The sequence below is a fragment of the Petromyzon marinus genome, chromosome 13, assembly GCF_048934315.1.
Source record: "Petromyzon marinus isolate PM22_M1 ecotype Great Lakes invasive population chromosome 13, UKy_Petmar_22M1.pri1.0, whole genome shotgun sequence".
NCBI classification, from domain to species: domain Eukaryota; kingdom Metazoa; phylum Chordata; class Hyperoartia; order Petromyzontiformes; family Petromyzontidae; genus Petromyzon; species Petromyzon marinus.
Window position 1 is genome coordinate 2,462,044 of NC_133679.1, and position 17,684 is coordinate 2,479,727.

Genomic DNA, 17,684 nt, shown 5'->3' on the forward strand with positions numbered 1-17,684 from the left:
GGGACCCGTTCAGATAATCGTCACTGGGTGTTGGCCGTGAACGGGAATCGAACCCGGGTCGCCAGGTTCGTAGCGCAGCGCGCTAACCGCTACACTACCACTCCCCGCATGCGGGCTACATGACCCAGTCAATGCAGACTTGCCTGTTGGAGGAGCTCACCACGGGGACTTTGTCACACGCACAAAGACAAAGATCCCCTGTATAGCCTGAACAGACTGTTGGGGCAAGTGCTGTCAGGCAGAGCTCGGGTAGCGGAGGGGCGGGGGATGACCGCCCCCGTGTGCAAACGCAGCCTCGGTGACGCGCGTGGCGTGAATTGCTTCGCGCAGCCAGACGGCAAAGCTGGAAACTTGAGGAGATAAAATCAAGTCCGTGAATCTTTTGTAAGGTCCTGGAGTTTCGTTACGCAGCCACCGGATGTAATCGTGCCGCGGTCAGGATGCGACTGCGCATCGGACTCACTGACCAGTGCTAATTGTTGAGCTCGTGACGCCTGCGTTTACATGTATGCGTGTCTGTATGTTGAACTTCTTTTGCGCCGTACGTAGCTAACCGTGACAATCGGAGGGGCGGGGGAACCGTGTGTGTTGTACGTCACGTGGGGTCACGTGGGGTCACCGGGGGCCTCTCAATTTAGCACAAAAAAAAGATAGCAGACGTAGAGGTCACCAATGTCTGCGCTTAAAACAAATCTATTGTGCCTTTCTAGATTTAAAGCTTTCGTGACTGCTAGGATCCATACTCTTTGGTTCACCTACGTGACTTTACCCAATAGAACCAAAGAGTAGGGATCTATTGTGCCTGTTTGGTTTCTGACTTCCCCATTGGCCTAGTCGGTCGTCATGGTGTCCGTGTTCGACACGATGAGCCGGAGTTGGTAGGCAAAAAACGCCACCTTTGCTGATTGATACATTTTTTTTCCCCCACACGTGTTTAAACTCCCACACTTGTAGAATGTAACAGCGGGGATATTGATCTAAGTAGCTATTTGTGACGCGTGTGTCGTCTCTATTTATAACCCAAAGCTATCGGTTCCCCTTTCGATGTTTTTTGTTATTTTTTTAACGATGGGCCCGTAAACATGTTTGGTGCGGACGCTGCTCAGTCGTTTTGCTTTAAAACGAACCCAGCACACGAACTGCATTGATCTCGGAATGCTGGGGCACTTGAGTTTACGGTGCAATTAGTGCGCGGGGCTTACATTTTGTTTTGGAATTGTCGGTTTTAAAACGCGCGCCTTTTGAGGTTGTCGTGCGGCATAGAGGTCGTAGCGCTGAGCTGGCGCTGGCTGAGAATCCTGAGTTAGAATCCTGAGTTTCGACAGCTACCTGTGGCCAAGTCGGGTTCTCAAGTGCAGCGACTTGATGGTCTCAGATGACTGCACACACACACACAAAAGCCCCCATTGCATAAAATTTGGTTCTGCACATAATTTGTCTGAATTCCACCTCTGACACTGAAGTATTGGTTTTACTTTCGTAGGACGAACCTCACTGGCATATGTGGAGCAGGTTGGGAGAGTGTTGGCCTTCTACTGTGCCAGTGGAGTCACTTGAAGGGATCTCAGAGCTAGCTCTGCGATGCCCGCTTCAGCGAGCCGCTCTCTCGAGCATAGGACAGTTGCACCGCTCTCTGTACGTACGTTGAACTTCTTTCGCGTCGTCCGCACGTAGCCAACCGTGCTGATCGGAGGTGCGAAGAGATCCGAGTCTGTTCGTAGTCTCGTGGGGTGACAATTGGGATGGATAATATTTTTTTTTACAAATGTGTTTCTTTTTTTTAAGTGTGCACTCTTGCTTTTCCCGTTGGCCAGTGCCCGGAATGCTGGAGCACGAGACGATCCAGAGCGTGTCGAGCGTGAAGGCCACCGGCTTGCGCAAGCGCTCGTCCAGCATCGCCAACGGGGGCTCCCACTTCACCCTCGAGTCGATCCTGCGCCAGCTGTCCGTGATCTACGACACGATGTGCCACCACGGCATGGACCCCGAGCTGGTGAAGCAGGTGGTGCGCCAGGTGTTCTATCAGCTGGGCTCCACCACCCTCAACAACCTGCTGCTGCGCAAAGACATGTGCTCGTGGAGCAAGGGCATGCAGATCAGGTGCGTGCGTGCGTGCGTGTGCGAGTACGTGCGTGTGTGAGTACGTGTGTGTGTGTGGGTGCGTGAGTGCGTGCGTGAGTGCGTGCTTGAGTGTGTGCGTGCGTGCGTGAGTGAGTGAGTGAGTGCATGCGTGCGTGCGTGAGTGCATGCTTGAGCGTGTGCGTGCTTGAGTGTGTGCATGCATGCGTGTGTGAGTGCGTGCTTGCGTGTGTGAGTGAGTGCGTGCGTGCATGCATGCGTGTGTGTGTGAGTGCGTGCGTGCGTGCATGAGTGCGTGCGTGCGTGCGTGAGTGCGTGCGTGTGTGAGTGCGTGCTTGAGTGTGTGCATGTGTGCGTGTGTGAGTGCATGCGTGTGTGAGTGAGTGCGTGCGTGCATGTGTGTGTGTGTGTGCGCGAACGAGTGCGTGGCGTACGCTCACACGATGGCGAAGTTATCCATTTGGATCGCTTGCACGTCAACGTCAGACTCGTGACCGGCCCCAGTCTCTTGCCGCGCGTGATCCAGGACTATCGAAAGCCATTTCTAAACTATAAAACTATAAACTGTTTTTTTTTTTATTTGATCAGGTAAGGCCCCCATGCGTTACGAAGCAATTTTTTTTCAGAAGCGACCTCGCTATCGCGAATGTTAGCCCAGCGAACGTGGCTCATCATCACGCGGACATTTACAGCAACCAATTACTCAGGACGTCTTGATCGATCCGAGTTGGGAGTGAACCACAGACTCCTTGTTGACGCGACTGATACTATCGCGTCGAAATGCAAAGTATTCGTGTTAGGAGGGTGAAGAGGAAGTGGCAGTAGGAGCGTGCCGGCGGCGCGTGTGTGGAATGGGGCAGGGAAAAGTTACTGAGGCTGGCTTTAGAATGAGCAACGTCGTAGCAGCGAGGATCGGCGTGGCGGAGTGGTGGACTTCTCAGTGGTGGCCTCAGTGGTCGACTCAGTAGTGGACTCTGGTAGTGGACTCAGTGGTGGACTCTGGTGGACTCCTCAGTGGTGGCCTCCTCAGTGGTGGACTCTGGTGGACTCCTCAGTGGTGGACTCAGTGGTGGACTCAGTGGTGGACTCCTCAGTGGTGGACTCAGTGGTGGACTCCTCAGTGGTGGCCTCAGTGGTAGACTAAGTAGTGGACTCTGGTAGTGGACTCAGTGGTGGACTCTGGTGGACTCCTCAGTGGTGGCCTCCTCAGTGGTGGACTCTGGTGGACTCCTCAGTGGTGGACTCCTCAGTGGTGCACTCAGTGGTGGACTCCTCAGTGGTGGACTCCTCAGTGGTGGACTCCTCAGTGGTGGACTCTGGTGGACTCCTCAGTGGTGGCCTCCTCAGTGGTGGACTCAGTGGTGGACTCCTCAGTGGTGGACTCCTCAGTGGTGGACTCCTCAGTGGTGGACTCTGGTGGACTCGATGGTGGACTCCTCAGTGGTGGACTCTGGTGGGCTCCTCAGTGGTGGACTCCTCAGTGGTGGACTCCTCAGTAGTGGACTCATTGGTGTACTCCTCAGTGGTGGACTCCTCAGTGGTGGACTCATTGGTGGACTCAGTGGTGGACTCCTCAGTGGTGGACTCATTGGTGGACTCCTCAGTGGTGGACTCCTCAGTGGTGGACTCATTGGTGGACTCCTCAGTGGTGAACTCCTCAGTGGTGGACTCATTGGTGGACTCAGTGGTGGACTCCTCAGTGGTGGACTCAGTGGTGAACTCAGTGGTGACTCTGGTGAACTCCTTAGTGGTGACTCAGTGGTGGACTTCTTAGTGGTGACTCAGTGGTGGACTCCTCAGTGGTGGACTTCTTAGTGGTGACTCAGTGGTGGACTCCTCAGTGGTGGACTTCTTAGTGGTGACTCAGTGGTGGACTCCTCAGTGGTGGACTCGCATGCCTCACAGCAAGAAGGCCTTGCGTTTGATTCCCAATTCGGCGCCTTTCTGTGTTGAGTTGGTATTTTTGAGTTGGTATGTTTGAGTTGGCATGTTTGAGTTGGTACAGTGAGGGAAAAAGTATTTGATCCCCTGCTGATTTTGTACGTTTGCCCACTGACAAAGAAATGATCAGTCTATAATTTTAATGGTAGGTTTTTTTGAACAGTGAGAGACAGAATAACAACAAAAAAATCCAGAAAAACGCATGTCAAAAATGTTATAAATTGATTTGCATTTTAATGAGGGAAATAAGTATTTGACCCCCTCTCAATCAGAAGATTTCTGGCTCCCAGGTGTCTTTTATACAGGTAACGAGCTGAGATTAGGAGCACACTCTTAAAGGGAGTGCTCCTAATCTCAGCTTGTTACCTGTATAAAAGACACCTGTCCACAGAAGCAAGCAATCAATCAGATTCCAAACTCTCCACCATGGCCAAGACCAAAGAGCTCTCCATGGATGTCAGGGACAAGATTGTAGACCTACACAAGGCTGGAATGGGCTATAAGACCATTGCCAAGCAGCTTGGTGAGAAGGTGACAACAGTTGGTGCGATTATTCGCAAATGGAAGAAACACAAAAGAACTGTCAATCTCCATCGGCCTGGGGCTCCATGCAAGATCTCACCTCGTGGAGTTGCAATGATCATGAGAACGATGAGGAATCAGCCCAGAACTACACGGGAGGATCTTGTCAATGATCTCAAGGCAGCTGGGACCATAGTCACCAAGAAAACAATTGGTAACACACTACGCCGTGAAGGACTGAAATCCTGCAGCGCCCGCAAGGTCCCCCTGCTCAAGAAAGCACATATACATGCCCGTCTGAAGTTTTCCAATGAACATCTGAATGATTCAGAGGACAACTGGTGAAAGTGTTGTGGTCAGATGAGATGAGACCAAAATGGAGCTCTTTGGCATCAACTCAACTCGCCGTGTTTGGAGGAGGAGGAATGCTGCCTATGACCCCAAGAACACCATCCCCACCGTCAAACATGGAGGTGGAAACATTATGCTTTGGGGTGTTTTTCTGCTAAAGGGACAGGACAACTTCACCGCATCAAAGGGACGATGGACGGGGCCATGGACCGTCAAATCTTGGGTGAGAACCTCCTTCCTTCAGCCAGGGCATTGAAAATGGGTCGTGGCTGGGTCTTCCAGCATGACAATGACCCAAAACACAAGGCCAAGGCAACAAAGGAGTGGCTCAAGAATAAGCACATTAAGGTCCTGGAGTGGCCTAGCCAGTCTCCAGACCTTAATCCCATAGAAAATCTGTGGAGGGAGCTGAAGGTTCGAGTTGCCAAACGTCAGCCTCGAAACCTTAATGACTTGGAGAAGATCTGCAAAGAGGAGTGGGACAAAATCCCTCCTGAGATGTGTGCAAACCTGGTGGCCAACTACAAGAAACGTCTGACCTCTGTGATTGCCAACAAGGGTTTTGCCACCAAGTATTAAGTCATGTTTTGCAAAGGGGTCAAATACTTATTTCCCCCATTAAAATGCAAATCAATTTATAACATTTTTGACATGCGTTTTTATGGATTTTTTTGTTGTTATTCTGTCTCTCACTGTTCAAATAAACCTACCATTAAAATTATAGACTGATCTTCTTTGGTTCTTTCGTTAAAGTCACGTAGAATGAGAATAAAATAATAAAATAATAAAATAAAATTCTCACGACGTTTCGGCCACAACACAAGTGGCCTTCATCAGGTGAAAGAACCAAAGAAGATGAATCCTTGCAGTCACGAAAGCTTTAAATCGAAATTTATAGACTGATCATTTCTTTGTCAGTGGGCAAACGTACAAAATCAGCAGGGGATCAAATACTTTTTTCCCTCACTGTATGTTTGAGTTGGTATGTTTGAGTTGGCATGTTTGAGTTGGTATGTTTGAGTTGGTATGTTTGAGTTGGTATGTTTGAGTTGTTATGTTTGAGTTGGTATGTTTGAGTTGGTATGTTTGAGTTGGTATGTTTGAGTTGGTATGTTTGAGTTGGTATGTTCGAGTTGGTATGTTCGAGTTGGTATGTTCGAGTTGGTATGTTTGAGTTGGTATGTTTGAGTTGGTATGTTTGAGTTGGTGTTGTCGTTTTCCCCATCTGTTCAGCGATGGGTTTCCTCCGCTTTCTCCGGTTTGCTCCCAAAAAATCACGACGCTGAAAAAAACATCACCTTCAGTTTACTCGACTGAAATCACACGTGGCAGCATTAGCAGCAGCAGCAGCAGCATCGGCCTCGACTGCAAAAGCTTGGCAGGAGTCCCCTCCTGCATGAGGGCCCCGTGGAGGTCAATTCCTGACTGTGTAGGACAGTTGGGGAAATCAGGCACTCGGTGTGGCGTTTAAAGTCTTTGACTTTCATTTATCCCAGCACTGCTGTGTCACACACAGACGCACGTTTGTGCTGTGTGTACACACAGACACACGTTTGTTTATTACCGCAAATGTAAAACACCGCACCCCGCATTTATCACAAGGCGCTGCCTTATCTCCTAGCGGTCGTCTCTTATCAGTTCCCTCCAACTGGGGGACTGCAGCCTCGATTGTCATGTAAATGATCTGCGTTGTGGTTCGCTGGGGTGGGTGGCGTGGGTGAGGTCATAATCAACTTTGGGTCGCTAGACTCCGGTGTTGGGTGGTGGTCAGACCAGTTCGTCTGTCTTGACGCCTCGGTGACTTCGCTTTCGGGGCGGGGAAATCCCCAGCCTCGCCTCGGCCTCGGCTCAAGAGCCCGACGTCACGCAGCTGAGCACCGTGCCAAGTTTAATGACAGAGCAACGTGTGTGTACTTTAGTCTATGTGCCTGCCCGTGCCTTCCAACGAGACGCCACACAAATAATAACAACAACAACAAGAACAGTCACAAGGAATGGTATATTTTTTTTAAATACGTCTGCTTTTAGGTATCTCTGACACTTACTCCTCTTTCCCTTAACAGTGCCGAGCGCTCTTTTACCTGCGTGTACTGCGTGTACACATCTGTGCTCCGCCGGGTTTTTCCCCTCCCAGTTTAGAATTGACGTGACGCGTTTCAGAGTATTTGGCTGCTCTACATATCAACGTGATAAAGCCGCCACTCCGTTGAGCTGTCATTGGTGATGGCCAGGTCGCTCCTCAAAAAGAGCTTAAACAGCAGCTCAGTGGGCTTTACCTGGAAAATAAAAAAATAGTGAATGTACGTTGAACTTCTTTCACACCGTACGTAGCCAACCGTGCTAATCGGAGGTGCGGGGAGGGGGGGGAAACGACAAACTCGACACAAAAAGCGGTTCTCAGAGAAATCGACTTGGCCTTCCCCCTCCTCTGCAAGCCAGAACTCACGTCATGGAAAGCAAAACCCAAATTATCTGTGGAGGGGGGAAACAAAACAAAAGTTTACGCAAAGTTTGCGTTCTGCCGCACGGACGCTTCCGGGTCGAGGCCGTGACCGGCGTGGCAACTGCGGCCTGGCGCGCCGACCTTGCCGACCCCGCCGACCGCGCTGTCCCCCCGCCGCCCGCAGGTACAACGTGAGCCAGCTGGAGGAGTGGCTGCGGGACCGCAAGCTGCAGGACAGCGGCGCCAAGGAGACTCTGCTGCCCCTCATCGAGGCCGCCCAGGTGTTGCAGGTCAACAAGAAGACCGAGCAGGACGCTGAGGCCATCTGCTCCATCTGCACGGCGCTCTCGCCCGCGCAGGTGCGCGCGTGCACACGGGCGCACGTGTACGCACGCACGCACGTGTACGCATTTCATCGGATATTTATCAAGGCTGAGTCACTGTAGGCCCTATGCAGAGTAGACCTGGGTGGGGCCAAAGGGACATTTGGTGATGCAGGACCCAAATCTAGCACCACCCCACCTACTCCCCCTCCCCACTCCCCACCTTGCCGGCCCTGTGGTGAACCGTCATCGCCGCTAATGCGAGCGAACGAGTTTTAAATCGTGCCGATTAATTGATCGTATCTCTTGCCTTTCTTGTTCAGATTACGAAGATCCTGAACCTGTACACCCCTGTGAACGAGTTTGAGGAGCGCGTGACCGTCTCGTTCATTCGCATCATCCAGGTACGGCGGCGACACTTGTAGCCATCGGCATCCAAGATCGGCTTCGCGGAGTTTAGCGGAGACGATTGCATAACGGCGCTCTCGCACGTGGGCCGCGCGGTTGGACAGCGGTCACCCTGCCGTCTGAGCGGCTCGCCGTAACGTGCTTATCGGGGAAACTAATTAGCACAGCTGAGCGAGCAGCCTGGTTTTTGAGTACCGGCTGGCTCCTTTGATTAAAAGCCAGGCTGTCAAAGGCATTACAAGTGGACAGGCTGATCCGTTAAAAGAGCCTCTGTTTATGCCGGAAGATTCCACTGCGATGTGCACGCGGGTGCCACGGGCGCTTTAACCGCGACGGGGGTAACGTGTCCTAACGCGCACACTCGCACGAATAGCTCCGCTACGCTACTTAACCTTTTTTTAAGCGTTGCTCGTATTAAATCGTTCCATCGCCAGGCTTTAGGCACGACGTGGTAGACGCGGGTGCTGGCAATCATTGTGGGAAGCTTCGGGGCAGTCGCTTTCTGATCTTTGTAGTTCTCTCGAAAATGCTGATGTCGGGCGGGCGGGTGGGCACAATTGCCCGTAAGCTCTGACCACGCGTTTCACTCGTGGGTACCACCGCCTGAGATGGCTTGGCCGTCGTGGTGACGCGACGTGATAACCTTTCGACATGCTTGGGGTTATCAAATCATTTTCTCTTATTTGCTGTGAAGATAAAATCGGTGCTCCTATCGCCTTTGCTACCTTACGCGGTACCAGTTTCAGGCCAGTCGGCAATAATCGCAGGACGCAAATATTAGTTTCTATCTTAATTTTATTCAGCCTTTCGTACAGAATCAATAAATTAATCCGCGTCATTACTGCAAACCTTCTGTCATGCGTCCCATGTCAATCAATAATGGCCTATTAACTTATTACATGGTGGAGCAGTGGTTTAGCGCAGTGCGCTATGAACCGGGCGACCTGAGTTTGGTTCCTGGCCACAGCTAACATCACTTACCGATGACTCTTGTCCTGGGCTTCACCCTCACCAACCTACACTGCCCAGTGTGGTGAAGTATGACCAGACAACCTCTGTTACGTGGAGGCCGTGAGCAGTGGATTGACAAAGTACTTTAAATTTTATATATATTTAAACATATTAGAGGCTCATGTCGTTATTTCGACAACTAAGGCATTCGGCCTCATTGTGAAAACGTCAAGCCACCGCTGGATGAGGTGTTCCCTGTGCCCTTGCGGGTTATTGGCGGTTATTTGACTGCACTTCGCCCGGCTGGCCGCTGCTGGTTGGGTGAAAAGGCGTGGCAGCGTGGACTGTGGGAGCGACGTGGCCACAGTACAACGATGTGTGCCGCTGCACCACCCGTGCCCTGTGGACCCCCTCTCACTCTGCATCCTTCCCCCCCGCCCCCACTGCGTCACGGCAGGCCCAGCTGAAGGAGCGACCCAACTCCACGCAGCTGCTCATGGACGCCAAGCGAATGTTCCCCGTCACCTTCCCCTTCAACCCCTCCACCCTGGGGCTCGACTCCATTGAGATCCCCGGCACCCTGAGCCTCGCCTTCCTCAACCGCGTCTAGAGCCTCCTCCTCCTCCTCATTCGCTCCCACACATGGCCGCCGCCATCTCCCCTCTCCCGTTTTACTTGTCGTTGTTGTTTTAAACGGCGGTCAGCATCGCCCGGCAGCATGAACATTGGCAAGAAACGCGAGCGGCTCGCAGGCCAATTCTCAGCGCGCTCCGGGCTTCGCAGGGATGTGCTTGCAGGTTGCCAGTACCGTGGTTGGCAAGGTCAGGGGCCCTGGTGGAAGGAATGAAATGGGGGTGTGTGTCCCCCATCCCCCCCCCCCGCCCTCTTCTTCAAAGGCCCCAGGGTGCCCTAGGCCCGCGAGTCCTGGTGCAGTCGTGCACCGCCTACACACTCTGCAGCTACGCCGCTGGGTTCTTACTCATTGCCCGCTGCAGATAGAAACCGCGTGAGATGCCGTGGCTGAGTTGTCGGTGGTGATGATAGCCCTCATACCTTCAGGTTGGCCAGGACTCACCAGGGCGCCGGTGCGTACGTGTAGAAAGACTCTTCGCGCAAACACGGACCACCCTCCTGTGCCCTGACAAAGTCACCATCGTCAACCTGCCTAACTACCATCAGTAAATAAAGCAAAACACAATTGGCTCGTGTCTGTGGTATCTGCATCTCCTAACGTTATTTACGATATTCCACCACGTTTCCGCGGTTGGGTTAGTTACTACAAATCTTAGTTACCACAAATAAAGGGTTAGTTACAAAAAATCCGGGTCTGACCAATTGCCGAACAAGGGGTTTATAGGCAAGGTTAAAAACATATCAAACAATGTTTTGGATTATTTGTGCAGAACACCTCTGTCCAGTTGTATCGGTTGCATTGCCATAACGTTGCATGCCACCTCTATGCTCTCTCGTCGGGTCTGGCGTCTTTTCCTCGTTGTGTAGTTTTTCTGTCGTCAGCAATGTCGTCGCGGTGCCACCAAGAACAAAACCTACCGAAGGAAACCGTCAGGAAGGAAGGAAGGTTGTGCCGGTGGAGCATTCGTGGGAGCGGCAGTGGAGAGAGTCCACGAGGAGGGGGGGTTTCAGGGCCCCCACGTGGCTGTGTTGGGGGGAACCCACAACGGCGTCTGTGCTTTACCCCTGGGGCCATCGGCGTGGAATGTGGACACACGTTTGCCTCTCTCACCTCCAGATCGCGACCCAGGTGCTGCGTCGCGGCTGCGATGCGCGCGTCTCACGCCCTCCCTTCTCACGGCCTCACGTCTCTTGGCTTCGCCCGTGCGTCAAGCTTTGACCTCGTTCAAATCGGTACCTGGCGGTCGCCGTTCGTCATCGAGGGTTAAGATTCCGCAGCAAGCTTTCAGAAATTGACAAAATTAGTGATTGTGGGTAATTCAAGGACGCGCGCCGCTGTGCCGGTGAATCATTGATGGGCCTCTTCTGCAGATTGCCGTCTCGGAATTCGCACGCAGAGCGCGCGTGCGTCCCCTTACAAAACATTGCCACGTAACCGCAGGAGGATACTCAACCCACGTGCGAACGTGGCGACCGCCCGTTCACCCAACGTTTGTTCCAAGCGAACGCTGTGCGTGCGCGCGTTAGTTGTAGTAAATAGTAAGAACCCGAATGCCGTTTTAGTTTATGAAAAAAAAAACATTTCTAAATGCAGTTTACATTCTTTTTCCTCTTTTGTGAGAGGTTTTGCTCGGCAATCCTGGCAGGGCAAACGCCGCGTGTTCGCCGCTTCGACAGCCCGCAGGGTTCTTTTTACCTGCAGGTGCGGCAGCTCTCAGAGCTTCCTGGTCTGTGGCGGTGGTGGTTGTGGTGGTTGCGGTGGTGGTGGCTGCAAAGCGATGTTTCTGCGCGTACTGGGTCACCTGTACCTTGTCGGTCATGTTGTCTTAGATTTATTTATTTTATACACTTAGGGTTTTTTTTCCTTTCTACAAATATACATTTGGCGGTTGTACCCGGACCAACGCCTTTGTGGCATCAAGAGGAGTCACATTACCTCCTGTCACCAACTTTTGGCTGTGGCCACGGTCTCGCGTGCCCCGTGGCCATGAATCCATCGCGGTCTTTGAGTCTCAAGACTCTTTATCAGGAGGGTCCTGTCAAGTGTTCGCAGCGGGGGAGGGGGGTCGATGTTGCGTGCGTGCGTGCGTCCGTGTGCGCGTGATCACAATTGAATAATCCCCAGGTAATATTTCAGCATTGGGATGTTTTGGCCAATACCGGTGACATCGTGCGTGGGTTTTTAGCTGCGGGAGGAAATTGGAGAGCGTGCAGGAAACCGATGCAGAACAGGGGGGGGGGGGGGGGGGGAAGAGAGAGAAACGCGCAAACTGCACTTCACTCGCACGCAAGACAAGAGGATTCCGCTATCGCCATAACCAGACTGTTGGGGCGGCGGGTGCTGCTTGCGAGTGCCGATGGCAACAAATTAGAGCGAGTGGCCACCACCACGCCCGGCCGGGATCGTCTCCCCAGTGCCGATGTTTGACTCGCCGCACCGAGTACCCTATCAAGGCCGAGTCGACTCGGGGGAGGCCCCCCGAGGCTGCTTGAGATATTTGTCACCGATGTTGACCGTGAGCGGGAACCCGAATTGCGCTCGCCGAGTTGGTCCAGCTGCGGGGCCTCGCGCGGGAAGTCAAGACGTCAGACCCATGCATTTACCCAAGCGGAATTTCCGACGAGAACATTTCTTTTATATCAACACCCGTTACATTGTGCCTATTAGATACTTTTTAAAAGTTAAGACTTCAACAACAACAAACAGGAACATTTCCGGGGAAAAACACGAATGCACGCTCCGTGTCGAGGCTTGACCGCCACGGTCGCGGCACGGGACCGGTGAATCGTGAACCCGCGCGTCGATGCTGGGCCATTCCGGTAAACATCCTCCCGTGCCGCACGACGAAGACCACCGCTGCGATTGAGCGCCGCGCGACACGAGTAACAAGTTTGTTGTTGTCGTTGTGGCCCAGTGATGCAATGCCCTCCGCTGTTGTGCGTGTGGCTCCCTGGACGCCGCGGTACCGCTAGAACAACACGCTGTTGTCACCGTGGCTGCGGTCAGCACTGGGCCCCTCCCCAAAGTCAATAAACACCGCGTGCCCGTCGGGTGTTCTGTATCCTTCGCCTGCCGTGACGCGCGAGCTCGGTCCTGTGCTCCGGTTCATCCAGGAACCGGGAGGTCGTGGATCGCTTGGCTACGGATTCCGCGTGAGGCATCGCTTTGGGCTGGCAGCAAAGTAGGTGGCACAGTGCCCAATGTTATGTGGGGAGCGGTGGTGTAGCGGTTAGCGCTACAAACCCTGTGGCACGGGTTCGATTCCTGCTCACGGCCAACACCAGTGACGATCATCTGAACCGGTCCTGGGCCTCCCCTAGGTCGACTCAGCCTCAAATGAGTACCCGGTGCGGTGTGTAAACATCGCCACTGGGGAGACAAAGGCGGTCGCGCGTGGTTCTGGCCACCCACCCCCTCGTGTGCCGCTCCGGCTTCATAGGTGCTCGCTAACAGCACTTGCCCCTACAGTCTGTTAAGGTTACACGGGGGATCTTTGTCTGAATGTCATCCACTTCATGGTGTCGGGTTTATCCGGGCACTTGGGTTTCTTTCTGTGCACACAGCCTTCAGGAATTAGCTAAAGCATCACCAAGTCAAGAATCTTGAGACGTATTTTGGCTTTGCGGAGAAAATATTGTTATTATTTTTGTCAAAAGTGCAGTATGTTAACACGGTTTGCTATGCGTTTACTGAGCTTAGCACACAGGCCCATGGCACTGGAAAAAGACATGGGTGGTCGTGTGAGGAAAGGCTTTGTCCAGCAGTGGATAGAGCTCAACACTGCCGATTACGCTCATTCTGGATGCGAGGAGGAAGCTATTATGGCAGGCGAAGGTGGTGGTTGAGTGGGAAGCGGTTGCAACACGCGCAGCTCTGTGTCGAAAAATATCAACAACAAAAGAGACCGAATGCCCTCCGTGGCTAAAGTAAAACTCCGAAAACCTCCCCTAAATGAAAAGCGTGCGATGCCCGCTGTGCAGTAATCCAAGCAATGACTGCAGATCCATCGGCACGGTGTTTGTGAAGAAGGGTTCCTGTTCCGCGCAGCGTTCGAACTCGTCGACGTCGGCCTCCCACGAGATCCCCCTTTGACTTCGCGAACGCGCTTAGGCGGCGTTGTGGCACCCGCGTCACGTGGGGGCCCGTGCTGTGGGGGTGCAGGGGGGGGGGAGGTTACAAACGCCGCGGGTATTTCTTTGGGGGGTTCGCCACCCACGTGACGGGGGCGCAGTGTCATTGGGAGAAAAAAAAAACGCGTTCTGTTTCAGTCTTCGTTTGTCGTTCACGGAGTGGCAAATTGTAAATTATTACAGCCCAATTATTCCAAAGAGAGGATGAGACTCGAGTGTAGATGTAGCGGGGAGGTCTCGTGGCTGCAATGCAATCCCAGGGTGGAACGGTTTAATCGGCTAAAACACTTCTTACATTCCAATGCTGCACTGGGATATCGAGCAGAAGATAACACAGGCTTATTAAAATGGACAAATCATAAGCGGGAGATTACATATCATTATGCACGGAATAAAAGTTACCCTTACTGTGTAAATTCCACTTGGGTTTTGTCTTTTTTTTAATGGAAACTCATTTCCACCCTTCCTGGCCTAGCCCTGTCTCTTACACCGTCTCCGTTGATAAGATGGGTGTCTGAATGTCCGTGCATTTTAACGGGTGTTGTCGAATCTTTGTGACGTTCATGACTCCGGCCAAGTGTCTCGCAGCGCTGTTGTTCTGTTGCCTTTGTAGTGCTGGGTTTGACATTGGCCTATGGTTGTTGTTTTTTCATCAATTGCGTATTGGAGATATTCAAGCGGGGCTAGTTTCACAAAGTTGTGTTTGCGAGGAGTTTGGGATTGTTAAATGCAACGACTGTGTTCCAACTTCCACTTTGATGACTGCACCGCGATAATCGAATTAAAAATGACCTTGACTTGCCTGGGGATAAAATATCCATTTCGTAAACCTTGTTATTCCATATCAATCGTTCCTAAGTTAACTCGGGTGGAAATGCGATCAATCCGGATGAATCGGCTTGTTTATGCACGTGGCGGTTGTGTTTGCATTGTCAAATATCTCTTCTCCAGCAGTAATTGCTTCTGCGACAGTGAGACCCGGCCCATTACTTCACCGACGTCAAACTGCAATAGATGCGGCATTATGCGTTGGCCACAATACTGAATAGTGTGCATATCACGAATCGTAGCACAAGCTGTGATCATGCATTTGAAACGCGTGATGATTTGTTCCCGAATTCTATCCCATGGGTCCGTCCCAAAGCCCTTGAGCAGACAGACAGCAGAGACTTCGTGCCACGTTGGAATATTATTCTGAAATCCAGCAGAAAAGTCGAGAGATTTCAGTTTGAATTTGAGATTACAATTCTATGATGGACCACGTTGGTTTGTGGAATGAATATCGCAGTGCTTCTGGCAGAACAATGAAGCGGTGAGTTTGTGGTACGGTACTTTAGTTTCTTGCTTCTGTTTATGCATTCAGTAAAACAAGAAATGTAACTGAATATCCCCCGTAGACATTTGTTAAACAAAAAATCCCGCATGGGGCATTGCATAACCAAGCTTCTCCGACATTTAGAATTACTGTAAAATGTTACGTATTATGACCGCGCGAGACCACACTTACGTTACGATCCATATGCTCATTAAATAGATGTTTTGAAATATATGAAAATAGAAATGCTCTATTTGGGCCCTAACTACTGTCCTCTATTTTGGACATGCCATTGAACACAGTTGCCTGCTTAGGCATATGACTAATCAGTTTTATGAAAGCATGTTTGGGAGTAATAATCATAATTCATATAGATGTTAGGCCACGTAATGATCTGGACGTGTGTCTTGCAATTAGGTGGCTCTTAAAGGCAGTTAAGAAAGTATGTTTCTGATCTGTCTGGACAGAATTTTAGATTTTTCTCTATGTTTTGGGTGTTTTGCGGGAACTCAACATTTTCTCGAATGTGCAATTATTATCGGGAGAGGCTAAACGTTTAAATGTAGGGCCTATATGAAAATTAATTCTCGGTGAGATTTTCTTGATTCAGGAAATTATAGAAATTAAACTAATTCCAAACATTAAATCACCTCGCACACGAGTGTTCTTCTGCACAGTGCAAGTCCTCAACCATTATCTCAGTCGATGCATATATGCCCTTAAAGTTACACAGAGGATTGTTTTTTTCTTTCAAATTTGCCTTCCATTGCTGTACATGTATTTTTTTTGTTAATTATGGAACATGTTCGTAATTGTTACCGTAAGTTCAAGAGGCTGTCATGGTGAAATCAGATGATACCAATAGACCCCTCCAACACATCCTCTTGCTCAATGCCCCGGCTGCACAGTTGCCAAGCCCAATATTCACCCTCCCTTAGCGACTCCCACCGTCTGCCTCCAGCTCTTTCCCCCTTGGTCAACAACATCATCTGGATGCCACTCCAATGTCCATCTCAATGACCTGCCCTGCTTAATCCTGTGGAGGTGTCCCACCAATGTCAACCTCTTTTGCTAACAAGACTGGCTACCTATCTATTCCTAGCCACCAGCCAGCCTACCATATTCCTCCGTACGTTTAATACCATCCACCTGTATTCATAGGCCAGCACCTTATTTTCCATTCGTTTCGTTAAAAGTCCACATCTCTAACCTGTAAAATGCCAAGTGCATTAGCCCACCCCTCCTTCAAACACCCCACGTTAAACATGAACGTTGACTTCTTCATTCATCCAGGGACCGTGTTGGGATCTGGCTAAGGGCACGAGTAGTGGAGTCTGAACGTGGTGACTCAGAGGGACTCCAATGGATAATGGTTGTGGGACTTCAGATTGAGAGCGACTGGACAAAACGGCAGATGAACAGTGGCATCCACGCTCAGTGTTCCACCGGCGTCCACCAAGCAAAACACAAATTCCAATAAAACATCCTGATTAGATTGTTTTAATTACGTTTATCGTTTTATGAATAATTAATACATTCCCACTGTTCCGAAATATAAGAATTGCACTCTTAATTATTATATCCTTTCACAATGTTAAGCTTTAAGATTCAATGACGTGGGGTCACGTGTCGTTATCTGACTGCGCGACATGAGGTCGGGAGGCTGCTTTCCATTTTCAATGCAATGAGATTAGTCCTGGTCTTTGTTTTCTCATTCCAACCTTAAAGGTTAAATAGCAGATCCTAATGTTTTTACACACTCGATTTTCTGTCCTTTCCTTTCCATTGAACATGGGGGTTTTTCCCCCTCTTCCACCCCAAGATCCTAAAATAGTTCACGGTCTCAAGGCGGTGTGGTTATTGAGTGCGTGTGGCGCTGTCCACGTTTTCCACTGGACATCACTGTCACGTGTTGCCCAATGTTATACAGCTCATTTCATTCAAAATGTGGAATATTTATTCAGGGTCGTCGTTGTAAATGTGTTGTATTTATTTCTGCGCAGTGCTTGTGGCGCACACATACACATTTATTGATTTCCGTGTTATTTGCGGGAATGAAACTGGCACGCGTTGAACAGCTGTAAAGACTTGACGTCCGTCTCTTCTGTGGGTGGATACGTTTATATGAATGTGCAGGAAATGCATTAACAATAATTTACTTTCAGACATTAAGGAGAATGATTACAAACGAATGTTTTACTGCAAAAAAAAACCTGTTGAAAATAATTTCCGAATATTGGATTAGATTTTGTTTTGTAAATCAATGTTACCTTTTGATTTAAAGCTTTCGTGACTGCAGGGATTCATATTCTTGGTTCTTTCGGTAAAGTCACGTAGAAGGGAAACAATAAAAAATATAAAACAATATTTTTATTATTTTATTGTTTCCCTTCTACGTGACTTTACCGAAAGAACCAAGAATATCAATGTTACCTTATTGGTTTTTGGAATTTAAAGTTTTAAAAAGAATGCTGTCCTGTTTTTTTTCCGTTCGCGTAACACGTGTACGATTATACGGTTATATATATAAAACCTCATTACTAAAACGAAATTAACAGACATTTGATAATAAATCGCATATATGCTG

The 17,684-nt window shown here is 50.4% G+C and overlaps 1 protein-coding gene across 5 annotated transcripts in view; it reads left to right on the forward strand.

The window, feature by feature from the left end:
- MYO5A (myosin VA) overlaps nt 1-17,684 on the forward strand; it is a 124,121-nt gene extending 106,437 nt beyond the window's left edge. For all 5 annotated transcript variants that reach the window (XM_032953886.2, XM_032953892.2, XM_076066713.1 and 2 more), the window contains 4 exons: nt 1,815-2,100; nt 7,521-7,695; nt 7,983-8,063; nt 9,476-17,684. In XM_032953886.2, coding sequence (XP_032809777.1) covers nt 1,815-2,100; nt 7,521-7,695; nt 7,983-8,063; nt 9,476-9,628 — 695 coding nt within the window. In that variant the 3' untranslated portion in view covers nt 9,629-17,684. The remainder of the gene's footprint in view (nt 1-1,814; nt 2,101-7,520; nt 7,696-7,982; nt 8,064-9,475) is intronic.